Below are 15,744 nucleotides of genomic sequence, written 5' to 3' on the forward strand. Positions count from 1 at the left end.
TTTTTTCTTCTTATTTGCACACGAAAATCTCACTTGAATTCTGACTTTCGGCTATAAAGGCGCAGATAAGAACCAGAACCCATTTCACTTTAAAGTGCACCGTTCAATTTCAGCGATCCATTTTCTAGTAATTATAATTAGCCACCTGTCAGTAGACACCTACTATATTTACTTGCGTTCTAATTAAGGCTTGCTTTGCATTTTTTGAGCTTATAACTTTTTATTCTGGGCGTACAAAAAAAATAATCGAGAAAATTAATTTTTAATACTTTCGTCAGCAGAAAATGTTGAGCTGCGTAAGCTCGTTCAAGTTACACCTTAGGAGATATCAACCCTTAGATGAAAAATATGGGATACATACAACGATTCACGATCATCATTAAAAGCTACAAGCTTGTGTGTAAATAATGGCAGGCATGAGAAGAACCAATCAGAATCGTAGATTGTGTTATTGAAAGATGCGATAAATGGGGTATAAATTCGAAAATTCGAGACCCACCTTGGGCTACAAAAACGTTTATCACCCCTAAATTTTTTGGCATGCTTTAAGCAATAATGTATCAGTAACTGATAAAATTTGAGAGTTAAAAGCATTTGTTGAACGTTGTTTTACTCGAAAGTTCTGTGGTATTATATCGGTTTCTAAAATAAGAACAAACTGCAGGAACCAGACCTTCCTGCCTAATTACAGGGCGATTCGATTACTAACAGTTACAAATGGCATGGTAATCTATACTGCTCGCGCTCAAATTGACAAATTTGGCTATCAGAGGCCCAATCAGAATAAATATCTTTTTCCGACACTATGATTAGTTTAAATATGCTTCATTCAGAAAATGAATGGCTTAGAAGCCTCGTAATTACACTTTTGAAATAAATTCAAAAGTAAACTTCAAATAAAAGGACAACAACCTTCATGGACTTAATTTTGTCTGAGGACCACCTTTATATTCTACAGCTGCGGGTCACGTGACCTACCTCCCAAATAATGACAAAAAATTGCGACAGGGAAGGAATGAAAAAATAAAAAAGAAAAACAAGACAACGTCATTGAATCCTCGACAATTTAAAAGTGTATATCACGACATTAAACAGAGATTAAATGGGGCGCCATCGAGTGGCCGGATTTCGCTCCATTTTGCTGGTCAAAACAGTTCTAAAGCTATGCCTAACTACCTTCACTCGTACACAAAATGCACCTAAAACAAGAGCCCGACTATTTAGTGCAGAGATAAACAAGCCCGGGACTTGCCTATTAATTTACACAAGGCCGAGTATACAGCTTCAAGACCGAAGAATCTGGTACTGAGCCGAACGCTTAGTAAGAAAGCCAGGCGCACTGCCGGCAAGGCTTTCGGTGGGAAATCTTGGAGGCCGCGATGAACGCCGGGAAACTTTCGTGGAATAGACCCATGGGATACCGCAGAATATATGCAACGGCTTTAATTTCTAGGCTCTTGTTTGGCTGCATTCTTCAAGGCATGAGATAAAGTGTGATATAAGTTTAAGGTGATTCCCTTGAAATGAAAGATGACATAGAATTCGAAATTATCAGAAACTTGTCCTTGTTAATCATTTCGATTTAATATTATTAATTTCAAATTGTTAAAAAAGCTAGCCACGGTATATTGTAATTCCCGAGTCTTGATTGGTTTACAGGTCATGGCATATGAGCCTATACGACACCACGGACCACAAAAGTGGTAGGTGAACGCGCCATCGTGAACAGCCGGGGAGCTAAGATATTGAAATTCTTTGGTTGTTTTTAATAAAACAATTATTCCACACGCGCTTGTTGTATATGGGATAGCTATAGCCAACTCAGAGCTACGCGCCTCGTTGGCTATCTACCATTTTATGTCCAACGCGCGTTCGTGGAATAATTGTTTAAAAAAAGTATATTGAATAAACGGAATGGGACACCATGCCTGGGAAAGAAATGTGATCGGTTAAAGGTTGCCTCATATTAAAAGAAGTGAAGCTATAATAATAAAAGTAGCTGCAATAACTTTGTTAATTGGCCAATTTTTTTTTCGGAACATTGTGCGTTTTATTTTACTTTATAAAATGTAAATATCTTAAAAACGCATACCGATTTTTGCGTCTTTAGTAAAACGGCTATCATAAATGAAAAAGTAGGTAAAGTGACTACACAATTTGTAGGTATAAATTATACATTATTAGGTATACAGTCAACTCTCTCTTAACGGACACCTCTATAAGACGGACACCTCCATAAGACGGACACCTGGTGAAGGTCCCTGCCGTTTTTCAGTCATTTTACTGTAACAAAACTCTCTGTAAGACGGACCTTCTCTAAGACGGACAACGGACATGAAACCGCCAACGGACACGCACAAAAAGTTTTTTTAGTATATACTTCGAACTGGTACAAAAAGATAGTAGGCGCAGATACCAAACTACCAAAACCAATCCGCTATACGTATTTCTTCTCTGCTTAGTATGTGGCACAAGATTTTTCTATTCACCGTTGTTATAACGTTTTTTTTTATTTTTTCCACTTTAGTTTCTAAGAGCGACAGACGTTCGTTGTCATAGCCGTTAGCTTTCTCTCAATTCGTGTCACGTTACCCGACTTATAGGAGACACCCCTAAGACGGAAGTGGGGCCGGTCCGACGGTGTCCGTTTTAGAGAGAGTTGACTGTATACACGGATGCTTGGAATGGATCTACCGTATTAATTCGATAGCGCGGGCGCTATTTTAATTTGACGAAAGTGGGCGCTACGAGGGGGCGCACGAAACTGAGCGCTTATTAACTTTTCCTGCCTCAAGGTGGGCGCCACGAGATGGGCGCTATTTGAGGTTAAGCGCTCAATTGAATAAATACGGTATCTTTTATTTACAGCAAATTATTTTACGAGAAGACTGTAGTACAACTTCCCGTATCTCACACAACCTCCAACAATAAAGAAACGGATTTAACGAGGAGTTAATAAACACGATAGTGGACGTGAGGGATCTGGCGAGGAATTCATTAATCGGATAAAATGAGGAGAGGATATAAACAACTAGATAAGGGCAATAACAGATGATAAGTACCAGAAAAACTATAAAAGCGTTAAACGCAGACTTTTTTAGGCCCGACATATTGTTACAATGTCCAGTGTTTCTTTCAACTGCTTGCAGCTGAATTTGAATCGCATGTTGATGATAGCGCACAATTTTGTATATTTTTATATGAGAAATAGTGGAAATGCACAGACAAACAAATATCACACTTCCCATTAAAATAAGCAGCGTTGTTTCATGCCATAACTGTGTACTTGCTAATATAACACAACCTGTCCAAATCGCCACAAGGATGCGCCTAACTCGCGGAATTGTGACAATGTTCGGGTACTATAGGGACTTTTGAATGGCAATCAGTCTATCAACGCTAATCGCAGCGACTGTACAAAGAGAGATCCCACACAAGGAGAAACCCAACATGTTGTAAATGTTCAAGAAAAGTTGCACATGTATCGATCGTTGGCATTGCGGATACAGTGCTATTAAATCGTTTGCGATGAAAAGTGGCTGTACAACTGCACTCACAGCTAGATCAGATAACGCTAAGCCACAGAGTAAAAACATGGACGTTGAACGAAGAGTCGGTGATTTCCATACAGCATGTAGAACCAATGAATTCCCGATTATCGATGTTAAGGCGAGCGCAATGTTTAAGGCACAGTTTATCACCAGGATTTTCAGCATGGCATCGGAAATGTTCTGTTCCCCTATGGATTCACTGTTGTTAGGGACAATATTTATAGCAAGCTGTCTTATTATCCAGTTTGTATCATTGGGTAAACGCATTGTTTTCAGATTTTTAGCCCGCTGTTGAGCGATTGTTGATTACATCTTTTGCTCAGCAACTTTTTAACAACTAAACAAAAAGGTTTCAAAACAGGAGTATCCAATTTACTATCCACAGCAAGAAACAAAACAATATGTTGAATATTACTTCAGAAACTGCATTTTAAATTGTATCTTGTATGAAGCTTTTAGCTGGTGAAGGTTTTCATTTGTATACCATGACATGATTGTCCAAAAAGTGACATTTGTAAGAACCTTTTAACCTATATCCGCTCAATATGGATTTGAAATTAAGTAAAATACTAAATATTAACGTAGAAAAATGCAATTATCCTGTTCTGGAAAACCACGGTTTAACAGGATAAAATGTCGAAAACAAGAAGTTAATTGTTCCTGAAATAATACTACAAAATTATTTTAGTGTATGATTATCGTCTGTTTTCTCATTGCTCAAACTGAACAAACCTGTATGTACACAGGTGTCCCTTTGTAATATGATACATCGCGACCTTAACATAACGAAGATTTTAAAGTCGTAAAATCTTTTAAAAGCTGACCATGTACGCTTTGTTTGCTATGTAATAAGCCGGTGATCCTTTTTTCAGAGAAACCACCAAAAGAAAAACAAAACCAATGAAAAATACAGAAGCAAATGTAAACGACATAAGTTTTTGGGATTGTACATTACCCCGGGGGGGGGGGGGGGGGTTAAAAATTTTTTGGGGGGGGCCCCCCCCCCCCCCTTTTTTTTTTTTTTTTTTTTTTTTTTTTTTTTTTTTTTTTTTTTTTTTTTTTTTTTTTGCCCCCCCCCATCCCCCCCCCCCCCCCCCCGTACGTTACTCTTCACCAACTCGTCAACCCAAAAATTTCAAAGATCTATTTATGGTATACCCTTCGACGACAACTGACAAAGGAAACCGTATCTCAAACAGTGACACATTTATTCAACTTTACATCTGGCCAAAAAATAAAAATAAAAAACACGGTGTTTTATTACAAGCTTTTTTATTCTTCTTTTCACACAATTCAGAATGTTGAATTGACATTTCAACAACATCTGTCAGTCACTAACGTTATTGTATACCAAAACTGCAAACAGTCCTGCAGATACAACAGATACAACGTAGTAAGATAAGACTAACTGAATACAATGTATATTCAGAGATATCGCATTCTATCTGCATAACAAAAGCAGATGTTGAAGCCTTCGCGGCGAAATGTCACTCCTTAGGCGTTCACGCATCCCAAAGGCTTCAAAATGGTGAAAACTTGGCCTTTCTCGAGGAGCTTACCAAGATTAAACTTGAATTTCTGTTGTTTGTTTTGAATTTTTTCTTTGCTTGTTTGTCTCCGTCAACTCAAGCAGGTGCAGATGATTTTTTTTTTGGTCCGGAAGAAGAATCTTAACGACAATGCATCAAGTGACGAGATTGTTGTTAACGTTGTTATTTTCTCAGCATTCTTGAAAGATGAACCTAACAAAACGTTATCCGTGATAAAAAAAAGATCAATACCCGGAACTTGGTCAAAAAATTACATCCAGTCCAAACGATGAAAATCGTCGAAGGTCAGTATGTTTTGACGTTTCAGCTCATTGTTACGACGAATAAATATTAGTTTAAATCCACAACTTAAGGTTTCCCGTGGAAAGCGCCTTTTTGCCGTCATTTTCATTGTTTTATCCTGAGTGAGTATTCAAAAACATCACGCGGTCAAAAACTTGTGAGATGATTGGTCGAATAATATAGTCTAATCTGACTATCATGACTGTTAAAGCGGGTTCAGTGTTCAGTGTTAGAGTGACATCTGTCAGTCACAACGCTGTGGTATCCCAGAGCTCTAAGCTCGGTCATGACACTCCATACTTCTTGGCCAAATTATGGACATCTTCTTCACTTAACTTCAGTACCTCCTTATTTTCCCGTACGTGGTGTAGAAGGCCGCTTATAACTGGAACACAACACAAAGAGAATAGATTAACTGTAATTACTGTACATACGCCAAATGCAAACGTAAAATCGTGTATTTTCAAATTTCAAGTGAAAACTTACACTTTCGAGCTCATGGTTCAGAGAAGGTGACTTCCTAGCTTACCTAGCAATGCACGCAAGTTCTTCTGGGACAGTCACGCACACGCCATACTCTTCATGCAATTACGGGAGCTTTCGCCAACGAGATGTCTAAATTCGAATGGTCTATCTTAGCGAATTAGTGTTATAGTGCGTTGCACGACCAATTAAAGCCCATTAGAATCGAAAATGGTTTATCATCCATCATTGCCGATAGAAACTTCAAGCTCATAGTCAACTGTTAAATTTCAAGAGTCATTCAATGAAAAATCAACAGTTATACATGTTTGTATTGCACTGTAATTGCATTTCTGCCAATATAGCATGCCTAATTTTAGCCAGATCGTCAGCGAGAATCAACTGTGAATGTATAATAATGTACCTTTCTTATCCTTGTCTGATAGAAACATGACAGCCATGCTAAATCTCTTGACTTCAGCAAGGTATCTTAACTCCTTGTACACAGGAATACCATTTCTAAAATAAATACCGATAACGATATCAGTAGAATTAAGATTTTTTATGCAAATACTGCAATCTGATTGGCTAAACTATCGTACGCTATCAGCCAATAGTGTGCCGAGTGGCCTAAAGTCCTTTACAAAACGGACCCGCTTGATGTGAGAAGTTCTCCATCTGTTGACTTTTTTAAAACCAATTTTAAATTTTTTTTTTTTATTTTTTTTTTTTTTTTTTTTTTTTTTTTTTTTTTTTTTTTTTTTTTTTTTTTTTTTTTTTTTTTTTTTTTTTTTTTTTTTTTTTTTTTTTTTTTTTTTTTTAATTTTTTATTTTTTTAATTTTTTATTTTTTTTCTATTTTATTTTTATATATTTTTTTTTTTAGGCTTTGATATTTTTTTTAAAATAAAAAAAAAAAAAAAAATTATTAACGTGTCTTTTCCCAATACACAAAAGCACAAAATTGCAAACTCACGAAATATAAAAGTCCTGCAAAAGCTTGGTTATCTTCACCAGCGTATCAGACTCGAGAGACTGCTGAAACAACTTGGGGTACGATTCTGGATTGATTTTCTGAAGAAAGAAAAAAAAATGAGAGAAAATAAAAATACTTTAAAAAAATACATGATTGTACACCTCATGGCCAATACAGCAGTATGCATTCCTAGTTTTTCTTAAAAAGCAATAAATAAGTGTGAGGGTAATCTCCTTCTCAGCCGCGGTCAGCATGCAACACTTCCGTCTCCTCACTTGGTGGGAGAGGGAGCGTTGTATGACGAGTCCAAACAAAGGCTGCTAAGAAGCAAGTTATTAAGCGAGGGTAATTTCCCCCTTTGAAGCCAGTATTTGGGTCTTCCCCAGCGCTTCTCTACACTCTTTGGGGGAGACGGTGTTGTGTGGCGAGTCCAAACAATGGCTGCTAAAGAGACTAGCAAGAAGGCCATACTGGGAGATTATGGGGCTTACAGTTGTAGGTCTACACTGTATGGATCAAGTGCAGATAGATCCATACAGAAAAGACTGAAACCCCACGTTCTCCCATTACTGCCCCAAACACGTTAGGTTAACAAACGATTTACATTGAGCTGTCTTGTACTAACAAGTGTAGTAGTCTATGAAGAGCTTACCCTAAAATAATGAAAGAGTTGTTCGGGTTCTTTCTGCAGTGCTCTCCAATCTGCTTGAAACTGCCCAGATGTTTTTGGCACAGTAAATGTCTTGCAAGTGGACTGGGACTGGGTTTTGGACGATGGAGTCTGGACACGAGCTGATGATGGCAATGATGATGATGATGATGGTGATACTTTACAAGGATTGTCTTTTGATTCTGCTTTAAAATTCTCAGCTTGGTTAGAAATGTCTGTAAAGACAGCTTGATTTGGGTGATCAGCTCTCTTCTCTTCAGTTGACAAAGAAGCTGTCACTTGTGCCTTGGTAAAAACTTTATTAGATTCATCTTCATGGTCACTCTCACTTTCTGTTCCAATCTCTTCTATAACAATTCTTTTAAGAGGCTTCTGGAAAATATATTGGAAAAAACCAGCAGTAAATTAGGGGCGTGGCCGCAACTCTAAATAAATTTTTTTTGAGGCAAACCAAGGCACTTGCCTCAGTCATTTTTTTCGTTTTTGTTGTTGTTGTTGTTTGTTTGTATTATTTTTGGAGGGGGGAAGTAAATACCTGGGAAGAGAATCTAACCATGGGCATTGCCTCAGTCATAATTTTTTTTCTGGCAACGGCCCTGTAAAAATACAAATTATTCATTGTGAAATAATTGTAAAAACATAAAGCAGGTACAGCATGGCATATACCACCCTCCATACCAAAATGAATTAATTTTATGAAGATGACAATCTGGGTGAACAGTGGGGGGAGGGGTGGTTTCAAACTCCCCTCCCTCCAAGAAAAAACTAAAGAATATTTTGAGAGGATTTACAAACGGTTTTCACAAGTTTTCAAAGAGGCTAAAAGACAACAGAATACAATAGGATATCTTGCTTACTTTGGATTTAGCTGGCGATTTTCTGCTTGCTTCATCTTTGTGTAACTGTTCTTCTGTTTCTGCTGGTTTACCACTCTTATTCAAAAGCTGAAAAAATATCCAGGCAATCAGTCAATAAATCAATCAATCAATCAATCATCAAGCAATCAATCACTCAATCAACCAATCAGTCAATCAATAAATCAAGAAAACAAGTAAGCAAACAACACCCACCAACCTACAGATGTAGTCACTGAGCTGCTAGCTTTGGACATTTTGAACAGACAGTTGACAAAAATGGATAAACTAATTCAGCAACTAATAAGCATTAGTGAGGAAAGATTGATATTTTGACCAGGCAAGTTTACCTTTATGATGTTTTTAAGTTCCTCCTGGGCCTGTTTGTTGCTTGGTTCTAGTGCTAGCACCTCTCTGTAGTCAGCTTCGGCCTCTTGGATCCTTCCCAGCTGAAAGCGTGCTGCTCCCCTTCTCAAATATGCCTTAGTGTAAGATCCATCCAGAGACAAGGCTTGGTTGCAGTCTGCTTCGGCAGCACCATATCTGAGTAAGGATTTGTTAATTTCATCAAATTATTATGCAGCACCAATTGAATTTGGGAGGCACAGTGGCCTAATGGTTAGCGCACTCAACTTTGAGTCAAACGGCCCGGGTTCGAGCCCCGGCCGGGGTGCTGCGTTGTGTTCTTAGGCAAGACACTTTACTCTCATAGTGCCTCTCTCCACCCAGGTGTATAAATGGGTACCAGCAAATTTACTGCTGGGGGGGGGGGGGGGTAACCCTGCAATAGACTGGCATCCCATCTAGGGGGAGTAGCAATACGCCTAGTCGCTTCATGCTATGGAAACCGGGATAAGGTCCGGCTGTATGGGCCACTTGGCTCGGACACAGACTTAACCTTACCAATTGAATTGGTAATTGTTGCAGGAGGGTTGTTTGTATCATTTGAAATTTGGTAGTTCACCTATCAGTCCACCAATTCTTTCCGAGGAACCCCTTGTTTTCACATAATGCAAATAAAAATGTAAATAATTTTTGGTCATGCCATTCTCACATGGCAGATTAGCATGGCACCTGGAGTAATTAAACAACAATCTTTAATCAGTGACTTAGACCTCTGTACAGTAGAATCCCGATTTTGCGAACCTCTAATGGAAACAAAAACTGCTTTGAGAAATCGGGGTAAAATTAAAATTACAGAGAAGTTTTATCCAAGAGAAATGAAAATTGGAATCAGGAGTTTTGAGACACCAAGGGTTTGAGAAATCGGGAGGGTTTGAGAAAACTGTAAATGCACTGACCTTTGTAATTTTAGTAGACACATTGCCCTGTTAGCTGGGAGAACAGCATTTGTTGGGTCCAACTGAATTCCTGTTGTGTAGCAGTTAATAGCCTCTTCATATTTGCCCTCCTTGAAGAGAGCATTTCCCTGTACAAAGAATGTTAAAGAAAATAAAATTTAATATTAAATAAAACCACAGTTAGGAGTTGATTGGCATGCATATTTGAAGAGTGTCACCACACAGACAGAAAACGAAGATTACTTAAAAGAATACTTTAAGTTCATAATTATACATGTACATGTACAACTTGTACACAGTCATACAGTCATGGTATGCATGAACATTCATGAATACATACCGTAAAAATCCGGTTATAAGCCCTGGGCTTATACAACTTCATATGGGGTTTTGGGTGGGCCTATAAGCAGAGGGACTTATATCCGGCAGGGCTTATAAGCGGAATAAAAAACACGTTTCGAAACGAGCCACGGGAGTGTTGATTGAAATACGTTTTTAGGTTAAAAACGCATAATAAAGCACATTTTAGCCCTGTTCAGTACTGTCATCCAACAGAGGGGGGCTTATATTACGGGGGGAGGGGGGCTTATAATCGGATGGTTTTTTTTTGTTTCCAGGTAGATGGGCCTATAAACTGGGGGGCTTATAAGCAGGTGGCTTTTAACCAGAATTTTACGGTATGTGTATTAGTTAATCATGCATTACATGTATTCGTGAACTACTCTATGGTTGTAGATTAGGAAAATCTGGCAAAATTATTGGCTACTTAATAGTAATAAATACCTTTCATGACCTAATTCAACTGTTACATTAAGATTTCAATAACTTTCCTGGATGTAATGTACTTAGTTTTCACAACCTTAATTCTTAATTTCTAATTAACAATTAGACTGCGAGCCCGAGTTTTCTATGAGCAAATAGTCAACGAGGCGCAGCCGAGTTGACTATCGCTCATAGAAAACGAGGGCGAGTAGTCTAATTGTTTTAGTAGAAACTCTAAAGGATTGCAGTCCAAAATCTACAATATTGTGCACTTTGAGGACAAAAATCAAGAAAATTTACCGCTTAAAGAGCTACGTGCGCGCGCGACTGTTTTCTATCGGCGAATAGAAAACAGTGGGAGAACCAATCAGATTTGCGGATTTCCAACAGAACACAGCTGAGTTTCTACTAACAACTGTTAGACATACGTGTCTGGTTTGTGACAGGCAAACCAAAACTAACCTTGTCCTTTTCAAGAAGTGCCCTCTGTAATCTTCTCTCATTCTCGATATCTTCATCAGTCTCATCACTTTCATCCTCAGAGCTGGAAAATGTCTTCATTTCATCTTGATCATCCATGTCTTTTAACACTTTGTCCTGGCAAAAGCCAGTTGATCATAAATGTATAAATTATACTACATAAATACAAAGCTACATGTATAGCTACCTGCAGTATTTATATTGTATGCATGTGCAAAAACTGACAGTATTATTGACTACTTGCGTAAAAAGAAATTATTAAACTAAATATTACAGATAGGACTCTTCAAATAGCATGGTAGATATTCCTAAAACTACATACGGGTGATTCCACATGAGACCTTGCAAAAGTGAAAAAAATCAAATCTATTTTTTCTGATTGAAACTTGTGCTAGCAGAAAGCTAATACAATGTGCTGTTTGAAATTTCCAAGCTTTTGTTTATTTTGACCATACTCACTCAGTAGGAGGCTATGGAATTTGGGACTATTTTAATCCTCTGGTTTCGAAAAGTTTGGAAGGGAACTTTAAGACAGGAAATCAAAAACACTAAAATGATTTATGTAACCATTAGAGTATGAGTGCAAACCCTTTACCATAAACAAGCATGAAGCTATAAAAAAATTACCAACCAGTTGCTTCTTTCTAGGAAAAAGCTATTTGAATTTGTGTTGCAGACATTACGTAATGTCCGCAACATTGAGGCATTGTCTTTTAATTCATAGTAAAGAGTTACACCATTTTCAAGATATATTTATGCTGCTCTTTTAGTTTGATACAAACATTGTTTTAGTCAAAGAAAGTTGGCCAGGCAGGTTTTCTGTGTCCAGAAATTATGTGGGTTATTGTGTTGCGGACATTACGTTGCGGACATTACATGTTTTGTATCCTTCTTTTGTGACAAATAACAAAGTTCTGGACAGAATATAACTTTAGTTATTTTGACAGTGTTTTTTCAGTAAGTGATAAAAAAACTTAATTCAAGAATCAAGGAAGCTATTTGAATTTGTGTTGCGGACATTACGTAATGTCCGCAACATTGAGGCATTGTCTTTTAATTCACAGGAAAAAGTTACACCATTTTAAAGATATATTTATGCTGCTCTTTTAGTTTGATACAAACATTGTTTTAGTCAAAGAAAGTTGGCCAGGCAGGTTTGAGAAAGCTCTGAACAGAATATAACTTATTTTGACAGTGCTTTCTTCAGTAAGCAATATAAACAAAGCTTAATTCAAGAAAACAAAAGACATGTGGACAATCAATGTCATCCCTTCCTGGCCAAACATATGGTCAAATACTCTAGTATGCAAAACCTTGGATGTCATAAACTGGTTTTCAAAACTGGTTTTTAAATGACAAAAAAACAATATTTAGAGCTTTATTTCCATAAGTACATTCTTTAAAACATATACAAGTACCCAGTATGATCAACAGGTTAAAATAAATATGATTTGAAACATATTCCCAAAAATGTAATGTCCGCAACAGATTCTTTGTAATGTCAGCAACACGAATTTTTGTTTATATAATCAAATAGAGTAGATTAGTAAGAGTTTTTTCAAGGCAGTTGGAAAGTTTGATCATTCCTATGTTTAAAAGTATAATAATTTTCTTGTCAGGATTTTTTAATTCACAGGAAAATTAATTTTAGGAAAATCACTTTATCCTTTGGTTGTTTTTTGGTGTAACGTCCGCAACACACCTTCTTAAATTTGTTGTTCAAAGGCATTGTGAGCAAATTAATTTTTGTTTTGGGAAAATGTTAGGAGTTACTTATAAGTTATTCAACACATAAGTTTGAGCACCTCAGTAAGCTGTGTAAAGGTTTGGCGAAAGCTTGAAATTCAAATTTTTGTGTCTAAATGTAATGTCCGCAACGTGGAATCACCCATACGCAATTTTAGGAAAACTCACTGCCAGACACGTCAATTTCACATTAACTTTCAACTGATTTTTATCATTTTGTCATGTTTTTCTTTTCTCATTTTGTGCACAAAATTTAACATGAATTCACTTACATGTATCGGGTAATAAATATTGTCATATAAACACACATGTATTCATTATTTTAAACAGTGACTTACAACATCGAATTTATCCCATGATCTGTAGTCGTAAGAGCTTATTCTTGTTTTTTCTTTTGGTTTGTTGTCTTTAGCAGTATCTTCTGACAATTCTTTCTTTTTCTTCTTCTTTTTCTTTGTCTGATTCCTGACAGGAGGCAGGCTCTGTGGGACCATAAAAAATAATTCTGCTCATTTTTGTGCTGTTCCAGAACCCCTTCCACAGAAGGTTTTTTGGTTTGAAACCCTCCACCCTGCTGGAAATTCCAGTTAAGCCCCATACGTGACCGGCTTAAATATTTTGTCTTTTGAGACCCCTGAACCCCTCAGAATTTCCATGACCTTCCATGGGTGGGTATGGATTTTTCTGGAACTGTACAATAAAATTACAACTTGTTTATGTATTTAACAAAAAACAAAATAAAATAAATCACGTAAAACCACTGTAGTCATGCACACAGAGCTACTGCATGTGTGTGGTGTACATGTATACCGTATGTAGTTTCCAGACATGCCAAGTAAACAGATGAAACAAATGATGACAAATAAACATATTGTGGCTATCATGGTTGAGAATCCTAACAGGCAGGAAACAGACTGATTGGCTGTCTAGCTACAAAGCATCAGTGACCAAGGAGTTGAACTCAGATTTACCAAAAACAAAATACCAGGTACATGTAATCAATCTCAGAGTGGCTGTGAGCAGGGCTTGAATCCAGGACCCCTAGAAATACAAGACCAGCACCAAAGCATGTGCACAGGGTTGGAATGAAGGTCAGAATTGAAAGCACAAGAGTCACAAGCATCATTCTGGGCTGAGTCCCAGCAACTACATACAAAATTAAATCTACCACAACTCACCCTGGGCAGGCTGGTTACCTGTAAAGGTGACTAAATGTTTTTCTTATTTTGTCTAACATATCAGTTCTGACTCTGCTACTACAAAATTTCTAAATGATCCTGATTTCTGAGTAATGGAACACCAGGTTTTGCAAGAGATTCCCAGCTGCATTTTCCTCGTATCTCTTTAAGAACTTTTCCCATCTCCTACTGGTATAATGCTTACAAATAAGTTACAGCTACATTACGAACGTCTAAATCTCCATCCGGATTGTACAGTCATTCAGATTACTATGGTATCTAGACATACTGTACTTGAAACTGTAGTCTAAGTTATATCGATAGTCGATAACATTCGATAAACAATGCCAAGAAAAGACTTTAAAACCAAACCTTTTTTGTAATTATCTTTGAATGACGAAGCTCTTCGTCTTTGACTTTCATATTATCCTGCCAGCTATCCAGATCTTTAAGTATATCTTGTAATTCCTCGGCATTTTGACGAATGCCTAGTTGCACCTTCAACGCGTCCGCCATCTTTTTTTAGCCCTTTGTAACCTCGCTTTCTCTTTCGGAGACGTTTCAGTGTCGAGGCTCATGAAGCATGTACTGTTTTCGCGCCTTATCACTGGGGGGCGGGGGAGCTTATCGGTAGAAACAGTATAAAAACCGTTTGTAAATGAGCTAAAAAGAAATGGTAGGAGTTCGGGTTTGTTCATTCATTCTAATCTGGATCTAGCGGTCCGGGGTTCTAGCCCTGTTCTTCAGCTGGTTATTTTGTGTTCTCGGACAAGACTGCCTCTCTCCGTCCAGTTGTATAAATAGGGACTTTAAGGAGGGGGAGGGACAGGAGAGTAAATCTCCCTCCTCCCTACTTTTTGCGCCAATTTCTCCCTCCTCCCTCCTTTTTTGGGCCAATTTCTCCCTCCTCCCTATGTTTTTGAGCCAAAATTTCTCCCTCCTCCCTATTTTTTGCCAAAATTTCTCCCTCCTCCCTAATTTTATTGGGCCATTTCTCCCTCCTCCCTATTCTGTACCTCCCCCCTCTTTAAGATACCTGGACGGCTGACCTCGTGGACGGCTGACCGGAAGTAATTTTTCGCGGGTAGCCTATATTGCGCATGCCCGCTCCACGCACATTGCCGTCCAGCTCCGTCCAGCTGTTGTCGAGGACGTGAGAAGTAGAGTTTTGCCGTCCACCAGTGAACGTGAATGCTTTTTGTTTGATTTCATTTAACAATCTCATTATTTTTAATTCTGTTACTTTGTTAGGTGGTCCTTTATGGTATTCTTGGTTTGGTACTGATAAAAAGTTAAGAAGTTAAGTTTTATTTGCGGTTGCGAATATATTTGCTGTACTTCGCATAAACGCTGATGGCGAAGCCACGTGGGTGAAATTATGAACTTCCTTGCTTGTGTTTCTACAAAAATTTCACTTGGAATTTGTACCCTGTGAATGAAAATCGTGCTTTCTCGTCCCGGACTTTTCGCTAGAAGCGCCAAATGTTTTTCTTCGCATGTTTTGGGCTAAGGAATTGTTGATCCACTAACGAAGCCGTTCACACACGCCAGCGCTAGCTCTTAACGTTGAAAGTTCCTGCCAAGAACGTCGACATTAACCCAATCCTCCTCGCGAGTCTACCGTCCTCGCACCGTCCTCGAGGTCAGCCGTCCAGGTATCTTAAAGTCCCTAATGGGTACCGGTAGACATCTCATCCACTGGTTAGGGTGGGCTTGGTGTGGGGGTGACGGTGGAGGAGGGGGGGGGGGGGGAGAGAAGCTAGAAATAAAGGCACTCCTAGTCGCTTTATGCTACGGAAACTTGAAATAAGCACCGGCCTGATGGGCCACTGCGGCTCAAACACAGTCTTTACTTTTTAAGTAGTGCTGTTTTATTTTCTATTGTCCCTCTTTGCCCTTCCATCTATTATATTTTCGTTTAGTTTTGAATTCA

At 38.1% G+C, this 15,744-nt stretch overlaps 1 protein-coding gene and 1 pseudogene across 2 annotated transcripts; both read right to left on the reverse strand.

Annotated features, from left to right (window-relative positions):
- Positions 1–2,858: 2,858 nt before the first annotated feature.
- On the reverse strand, positions 2,859–3,926 carry LOC144628931 (melanocyte-stimulating hormone receptor-like; annotated as a pseudogene).
- A 1,206-nt stretch (positions 3,927–5,132) lies between these two features.
- On the reverse strand, positions 5,133–14,346 carry LOC144628603 (RNA polymerase II-associated protein 3-like). 2 transcript variants are annotated; one of them, XM_078486727.1, is made up of 10 exons: positions 14,184–14,346; positions 12,972–13,115; positions 10,870–11,004; positions 9,646–9,773; positions 8,695–8,887; positions 8,348–8,434; positions 7,473–7,859; positions 6,821–6,918; positions 6,270–6,364; positions 5,133–5,768 (listed from the first exon to the last, which is right to left on the reverse strand). In XM_078486727.1, exons 1-10 carry the CDS (start codon positions 14,325–14,327, stop codon positions 5,668–5,670), a joined length of 1,512 nt encoding a protein of 503 aa, XP_078342853.1. In that variant the 5' UTR covers positions 14,328–14,346; the 3' UTR covers positions 5,133–5,667. The 2 variants fall into 2 exon arrangements, with proteins under 2 accessions (XP_078342853.1, XP_078342852.1); XM_078486726.1 differs by having other exon boundaries at positions 7,473–7,862.
- Positions 14,347–15,744: the final 1,398 nt, after the last annotated feature.

The sequence above is a fragment of the Oculina patagonica genome, chromosome 10 (genome assembly GCF_052425735.1).
Source record: "Oculina patagonica isolate OP01 chromosome 10, crgOcupat, whole genome shotgun sequence".
In the NCBI taxonomy this organism is placed as follows: Eukaryota; Metazoa; Cnidaria; class Anthozoa; order Scleractinia; family Oculinidae; genus Oculina; species Oculina patagonica.